General features: G+C 38.0%; 1 protein-coding gene across 5 annotated transcripts in view; it reads right to left on the bottom strand.

The window, feature by feature from the left end:
- The window catches only part of LOC103154796 (Leucine-, glutamate- and lysine-rich protein 1), a 130,587-nt gene that overhangs the window by 37,408 nt on the left and 84,498 nt on the right, over nt 1–8,681 (bottom strand). For all 5 annotated transcript variants that reach the window (XM_007576213.2, XM_016663040.1, XM_016663044.1 and 2 more), the window contains one exon: nt 2,711–2,874. In XM_007576213.2, the coding sequence (XP_007576275.1) occupies nt 2,711–2,874 (164 nt within the window). The remainder of the gene's footprint in view (nt 1–2,710; nt 2,875–8,681) is intronic.

Here is an 8,681-nt window from a genome sequence, read left to right as displayed (position 1 = left end):
TTTGGAACTGTATTTGCTTTAACCTTTCCCCCATTTTAAAAAAAAAAAAAAAAAAAAAAAAAACTCCCACACTGTCAAATCTCTTTGAAAGCCACTTCTACGCCAAGCTGCACAACTTGTTTGCTGACAACTGCACAGAATAAACTCAGATTGTGTCTTCATTTTGCTGTCATCTCATTGGCTGCCTTTGTCTCGTTCAGTGTAAAATTCCACAGCCCTCAAGGTTGATCTGTCATTTGTCTCGTTCAGTGTAAAATTCCACAGCCCTCAAGGTTGATCTGTCATCTCCTCCCTGTTCTTCTCCGTCTAATCATAAACCACATTCATCCGTGCGTATTAGCCAGCCTCTTTATGTTCCTCACAGACTATTTTTCATTCCCTAGTCCCTCTAACTGTTGCTTGAGTATCACAGTGGGACTCTGCCAGACAGCACTGTTTAGCAACAAACCAAGTCTCGTCTCAGTTTTGCAAGCACATTTTTTGCGGCTATGTTTTTTAATTAACAACAGGGATTTACTTTTACAATGCTGGAACAATGGAACAAAGCATGGGCAGAAATAAATATGAATATTTCATTGCTTGGTCATTCTGAGCCAAAATTTCAAACTCTGCATTATTGGCTTTTTCTGCTTTGTTTTATTGTAAAGATTCACAAAGTTCCTCTGAACTGAAGAGGAAAACTTTATGTGAATGAATCATAGACGTTCTTCTACCTGTTACTTTAATTAACTTCTTTATTTCTTTCTACTGAGCCTGATCTAATCATAACTAGACATGGAAAAGAGAAATAAAATAAAAGTCTAATTGATTTCAGTTTGAATGACTCTACAATAGGGATTCCAGCTACTGTTTGAACTCACTGCCAAATCTGTGAAAGTATTTATAAATGTTGCATGTATGTACAAAAAAAAATAGTGATGCAGTTAATATTTGTGTGTTCAGATGTGAAATAAAATATTGTCTCATCCTGAGAACCAATACTAAGAACCTCATGAAGATGCCAACTGATGTAAGAGTTAATATTCTCAGAGAAACAAGTCATATATTGGGAAAGGCCACTCAAAGAAAAACGAAACTGTTTGGCCATAATAACCATTGCTAAATTTGGAAGAAAAAGAGGGAAGCATACAAACCTGAAGACACCGTCCCAACTGTGAAGCATCCAGGAGGCAGCGTCATGTTTTAGGGAAACTTTGCTGCAGGAGAAACTGCTGCTCTCCTCAAAATAGATGGCATCATTATGAAAGAGCAATACGTTGAAATATTTAAGCAACATTTCAATGCGTCAGCCAAGAATTTTAAAATCTGGCACAACTGGGTTGTGCAAATGTACAAGTGCCCCAGTCATATTGCCAAATTAGTGACAAAATGGCTTAAGAATAACCAAGTCTACATTTTGTGGTGGCCATCACAAAGATCTTCTCTAGCACATACAAATATAATGTATCTAAACTTCTGAATTTGAAAATTTTATTTACAATTCTCTTATTATTCTGTCATTTAGAGTGAAAATATTCTAGTAAGCTTGAACAAAAACAGTTAAAGTTTAGTTTGATTTAAGCGAGAAAAAAAGGGTTCTGCGGTAGTATTTGTAAATATTCTGTTATCAATTTTTTCAAAGCCCAGAATATTGTGTTAAATGCAACAGATTTTGTCAGGACTCATAATTGTGATAAATACTACAGATATTGTAACAAAATTTCAGTGCTTCTCCAGTCCTTCTACTTAATACCAAAAACAGTTAAAATACCTTCAAAGGGCAAATAGTACTGCTTTTAAAGACCATTTTTAGAAGCTACAAAATGCCTGAATATCAAAGAGTAAACAAATTAAGATCTTCTTAAAATCTTTGCCTTACAATGTTTTTGGATACTTTTCTCCCCCTTTAAACTTATGAATTAACAGCTCTCTAAGCAACGTTCACATAAAACTGAGTTGAACGTCCATCTTGGCAGAAAAACTGGGTTTCTTTCCACTGTGTGTTTAAACGGCTGTGTGTGCTCAACTCTGTGTGTAGTTTATTGTATCTGTTGGTATGTGCAGCAGCTGCTCTCATGATCATGTATCAGAACAAACACATACTCACATGGCATCAATACAAACAGAGGACTACTCCACTGTTGGATTACTTTATGTTCTTCCTCTTTCAAGCCATATTTCTATTTTTCTCTTGCGTGTGTGTGTGTGTGTGTGTGTGAGTGCACCTATACAAACACAAGCACACACTTGGCAGCCGTTTAGAGCATGCAACAGAGAGAAAAAGACCCACCCAAAAATGAGGTGAGCCCGAGGTTAGCGGTCCTTGAGGCATTTACTGTCAGCATTAAACACACACACACACACACACGCACGCACACACACTGCAGTCACACTCCTTTAACTAGAATCCCTAATTAATTTCCTTCTTTACAGTTATTACACAAATGTACCCATGAAAACATACGCCATCTTGCCAAATAGGAGTTTGTTTATTAAGTTTAAACCCGCAGAGACACACCATTAATCCCCAACAGTCTGTGTAACAGTTAAACTAATATTCAGTCCTGCTGAAAGATTATTTGTTCAATTCTTTTTTCCTCCATTTCACTTCCCACTCAGCTGAAACTTTGCACTAACGTACACTCGCTATATTGCCTTTCAAAATAGACTCATAGCTTCAGATTGCTTCTTAATGCGTGTGTGTGTGAGTGTGTTGATGAGTGGGGTTTACCTGACAAGCCCTGTTTGCAGTGCTGCAAAATCTGAGAACTGAAAGTCTGCCAATCCCCAGTCAGCCGATGGAGGAAACCCTGTAAGTCTGTGAAGCCGCTGCCACAGAAGCGGAGAACGATCAGAGTTTTTCGGAGGATCTGCTGCAGCCGCGCACGCGCACCTCTAAAGCAAAATGACACACAGAGTTGAACATTGACGGATGCCAAGAGAAACGATAATTTACAAAAGAGTATCCGGTTTGATATACACTCATTAGCCACTTTATTAAGTATTAATAGAAACTGCCAATCAATCATATGGTAGAAACTCAGTATTTAGGCATCTAGAAATGGCACTTTAGATAATGGCGAGGTGGTGCTGACTTAATCATAGCTTTGAATGTCAACACAGGCATATCTGAAAGTCAAAAGAATTTGTGAAAACTTGTGGAAAAAATGTATTGTTTTTTTTTTATTTTCCCCAAAAAGTTTATTAATTTTTAAGCTACTCGTACATGCAGGTCAAATTAAAAGGTGCAATAAGTTCAGAAATTATTTATCTTGGCCACAAAAACATAACATTTTATATTCAGTGTATTACAGGGTATAATTTTACAATCACAAAATGATAAATGACGTGATATAGAAAATTTATGAAACATATTTTACCATTGACATTAACAGTCACTTGTATCATAAAAAAAAATCTAAATCTGATTAAAAAGTCAAGTTAAAATAAAGATAAAGTAACAATGATAGCACTGAAAGAAGGCACACATTTTATAACACTTTTACATTTATTCACACAATCACAAGGATGCCTGTCATCAAGCCACAAACTAATGCAAAGCTTGTAAAACTAAAATGTTTGAAAAGAACATTTTGTTACTCCAAAAATGCTCTCTAGGGGAACACGTGGGTGAGAACATGTTGAACTCTTTATCTAAAAAATGGTTTTCCTTTATAAATACTGTGATTGTGACACAAAGAGATGCGTGGTTGTTATTTTTCTAACTTAGGGTTTGAAACTCAAAGCGATCCATTGAAGTTTGTACAGAAGACGGGGTGATAAGGCAGCCTCTGAGCTGCTCTCTGGGGCTTTGTGCACTTGTGCGTGCAGAGTGGACGAGGAGCATGGGCACTGGTTGACACGAGTCAGTTTTATAATGTCAAATGACATGAATCATAAGGCTGACAGCCCCAAATGGAGGAACAGATATGAGCCAGATATGTCATCTGAGATAAGGTTAAAAGTAAAAAGCAGAGACACAGACAGACTGCATGCATTTGACCCCTGATTTTTTTTTACTCATGTAGAATTTTTCAATGTCAGCAGGGTGATTAAAACGCACTATTTCCTTGACATCCCATCTCTTCTCTCCCCCTCGTGTCACCTCTCCCGTCATCCTGTCATCCACTCCTGTCTTTTTCAGTCTCTCTCTCTCTCCATTTACAGGAATTAACCCATGGGTCAGATGAATTAACGTTCCCGTCTGTTTTTTTTTTTTTTTTCACTTTTACTGCATCGTTTTGTCATTTCTCTCAGTTTGCTGGTATCAGACATCATCTCCCTGCCATGTACAGTATCCGTCCAATATGCACATAGCCAAGTGGAGTTTTCTTCTTCTTTGTGTGTCGGTTTTAAAAAGTGATGAACATTTCCAGTTGTTTTTACTCTGTTCACGCAATCTTTTTATCAAACACTACTCTCTCAACCTCGTGTCATTAAATTGCATTTCTATTCTTGCACTGTTTTTATGTACCATCCTTACCTGAGTGCTTCAACATTCTGCTTCTCTTTTCTAAGTTTCTCTTGTGCCTCATCCTTCATGTCGTCTGCCGTCCCCAGCCTGTCAACGAGCAAAACAAGAGAAAAGCGAGGAAGTGAACATGAAGTGTCAGCAGCAATGTATTCTCATTAGAGATGCTCAGCTGAACTTAACATCACTTAACTCTCACAAGGGGGAAATTGGCTTATATGCAATTTATCTTAATGATCCACATGGAAGGATGGTGTTGTTAAAATGGAGAGGTTAAAAATTTAAATGTTCCTCATAAGTGACTGATATGAAGAGATGGGCATTCCTCCCAAGCTTTAATTGTGTCTTGGACACAATAAACAGAAATTGATCTGGGGGGTATAGTCAATAGCAAAATTTGCTTCTAATCTCACTCTTGCAGAATTGGAAATCTATCATATTTACACGTTAGCAAAGTAAGCAGTGTGCAAAAGTCTACAGAACCACGCCAATGCAGCTGTCAGTGGGAATCCATCCTATTAACTGGTTTCATGGGCACCAATAATTCAGACATTAATGAGTAACAGGTTATGGCCCAGGCAACTTAAAAGTTCCTCTAGACTGAAAACAAATCTTCTTTAAAGGTGGGACATTTACCAAAGAGCACCAGTGTTGCACCAATCATCGCTCAACACAAAAGCCACCCAAGACCAAAGTAGTGATAGCAAAGTCTCCAGAAGGAGTTTGAAATCATAAATTAAATATTTATTCTGTGGTTTTATAGTAAAGAGGAGGAAGTAGAACAGTTGTTCTCTGACGACAACAGCTTAAAAACCTCAGAGGCTGGTACCCTAGCCAGGGGTTTAAACGGTCTCTGCGGCAAGCTTACACTGCCTGTAACTCACCACAGCCAGGGATGACTAACTGAGACTCAAATTCTGGCAACATTTGGGCAAAAACATTAAGGTTTTTCTTCTTTTCTGAACCTTGCCAACAAACAGTTTTGTCACCAAAGAAATTACAGTCAAAATATTCCCACGACTGTGTGTAAGTATATCTACAGATAGTTTATTTCCAAATATACATTTGGCATTAAGAGGTCACTTCAAACTAATGTTTCACATTTGTGGTTGAAAGGTAAGAGCTAACAGACTAGCGTAGCTACTTTTGATAGGTGAGGACAAGTTGATCTTCGCTACCTGTCCTTATTTCCAAGGTTCCTGCACAAACTATCTTTGCAGTAAAAGTACCTACATCCATTTTCTATTGTCAATAAGGATTCACACATGCACTAGAAATATTTTTTATAAAACATGTTTTGTTTTTTTTTTGTCAAAATTACAATTCAGTCTGTAATTACAGAGGAAATATCGACTAGGGTTATGACTCAGAAGGCTCTTTTTGTTAAAAAAGAAAAGGGCATTCATCACATGAAAATATATTTAATCCAATTTGAAAAACCAAAAGAAAGAGCAATCATAATTTCCTTATAATTCATGCTTTCACATTTTTCTGGTAGCTGTATAATACGGTGATCCATCAGCTTTAATGTCCTTTTTTAGAGATGGGACCAATCAAAGCTTATGTATTTTTGCAAAGCAGTTTCACATGGCAAAGTGAGACTGTGTGACCTGGACCTGCAAAAGCACATTCTGTTCCTTCATATGACGCCACAAAATAAGTGCTGACAGCAAGATGGAGAAAAGAGTAAACACAATAAGCGCCACTGCTTTCGTAAAGCAGACTAGACAAATAGAGGCTAACAGCAGATAGGTGATAACCATGAAGTTCACATGGGAAGTGCAATTGGAATGACATATCAATCTTGGCAGGGGAATTTCTGCTTCTTTCAAACATCATTCTCAACATCGAACGCAGTCTCATCAAAAAGTATCCAACATAAAGTTACTGGTAAGCCACACAGGAAAACTTATTTGACTTATCACAATGATAAGAAGTGTAGATACAGATGGGTGTCTGAGATTATTTCTTACAAAAGTATCAGTGCTCACTCAGGCTTTAATTGGACCTAAAAAAGAAAAAAAATCGAACTAAAACATTATTTCCATTCCACTGGTACATTTAGAAATTATTTTCAGTTTATTTCTTATAGGAAATGGGCCTTTCACAAAAGATAATAAATAAATCTTAAGTTTAATACGATAAAATGTCAACGCTCATGTAAAAATTTGATTTAGATAGAGAATATCTGTTTGAAAAACACTGACGCTTGGGATGTCCATGTAACATAATTTTGATTGTATTGTCTAAAATTAATAAACACCCTAATGATATGAAGCGTACCTATATAAATGTTACCACAACAAAGGGAACCACGTCAGGAAATTTGCAGTATGACCTGTGCACAGGTTCGGAGCTGCCAGGTAATGTTCAGCGATAGGTTATATTTAACCCATCGATGCAAACTGCCAGATACATGGCGGGCAATCTATATAGCAAAGCAGATGGTCTTGTCTTGCGCACCAGGCTGAAATAACAACATCAGTTCCACTGCCTGTACCGTCAAGGACATACAGAAAGTTAATACAGACAGGCGTGCACACAGTAGGAGGGAGCTACCTGGGTTAGGACTTTCTAATCGGCACACTCCGGCTGGAGAGAGAACGAAAAGCACGAACAGAGAGAATTATAGCTTAAAAGTCCATTTACTAATGAAGCAGTCACTTTCAGCTGCTATTTATGACCACACGAGAAGTCATGATATGACCTTATTGAAAGTTCATGTTCTGTAATAATAAACCAGCCCTTCTGACAGAACGAGGCTCGGGGATTTGGATCTATCTTGCATGTGTTGAAGTGCACTTGTTATTCTTTTGGATGCGTGTGCTTGAAACAGCTAGGAAGGATATTTAAAGTAACAATCTGCTTCAATTAATAATGGATTACAGCTTCAGTGTGTGTGTGTATATTGATGAGAGTGATGTCCTTTGTGATTCTTATTTAGGGCTCAGTCTTTGACACTTTCTGGTTCTTTGCTTGCTAAAAGTGTGTCTATGGGAGGGCATGTCTTTGACTTTTCTAGTGACAGCAGACCAGACTCCCACTGTTCACCCTTCTGTACCAGCCGTGCTCAAAGCAAAATCTGAAAAAAAGAAGAAAAAAAAAACTGGCTCCAGAGGGGAACGCTCGCGTGAAAACACACACGTCCGCCTCGCGTGTGTGCAGGCGCATTTTACGTGTCTGTGTATTTTACAGATGAATCTGCGTGTGCTTTGCGTGCATGAGCTCCAGCTCCTATTCCCCAGGCAGTGGCTGTCAGTGGAATAACTAGGTAGGGCATATCCAGTGAGTGCATGTCAGATTGGAGAACCCCCTACCAGAAGCCCAAGTCGACTGTCCCATCAGGACACATCATAAACACTCACGCGCACACAAACAGACAGGAGCTCACGTCAACGATGCTAATCTCAGCCTCAGTGTTACCATGACCTACCAAGTCAAATATTTTTTGTTTTTTCAGGTGTGTGTGTCAGGACAGACTTAGTATTTTTTTCCACCTTCCACATATTCCAAAGGTTTGGGAGAAAGGTCAGCATCACAAAGTCAAACCTAACATCCTCCAGCAAGTTTATTTCCAGTGAGTGAGCACAAAATGTTCCATGTCATTATGTTCTTTTATATTAATCTCAATAAAGACCTCATGATGTGATAAATCTGTCTGCCTATGTTAGTCACTTTTTTTTCTGATGAGTTACTGTGTGCACCAAATCCTTTGTTTAGAATTTTCAGCTTTTATTTGATGTTTAATGTTTCAAGGAACATGTTTGTTGCTTTAGATTTATACTCCCTGATCAGGAAAGAGTGTTTTGCTTCAACTATTAAGAGATATTTGCAAGTCTTTATTTTCAGTGTTCTCCAAATCTCAATTCAGCTTTCAAATAAAACAAATCCTATCTAATCAGAAATGTTCTATTTCATCTTGGCTGATTCAAGTGTGAAGTCTTTAAAATGCAAGTCCAAGTTATCAGAGCACAAATCCAAGTCAAGACTAACGTCTTTAAAGGGCAAATCCAAGTAAAGGCTCAAAACTAGAGCAAGAGTTAAGTATCAAGTCCCACGTCTTTAGTTAAAATCTGAATCAAATCTCAAGTTTTTTCAGTATGACTTCACCATGTAGCTCAGTGGTAGAGCAGGTGCAGCTTTTACTGAAGCTATAGTCCTCAATCCAGTTGTCCCCGTTCAAAGGCATGTCTTCCCCTTCTCTCTCTACGCTTCCTCCTGTTCAGCTAGT

This window comes from Poecilia formosa, unplaced genomic scaffold, assembly GCF_000485575.1.
Source record: "Poecilia formosa unplaced genomic scaffold, Poecilia_formosa-5.1.2 Scaffold401, whole genome shotgun sequence".
NCBI classification, from domain to species: Eukaryota; Metazoa; Chordata; class Actinopteri; order Cyprinodontiformes; family Poeciliidae; genus Poecilia; species Poecilia formosa.
This window is presented reverse-complemented; position numbering and strand designations above follow the sequence as displayed.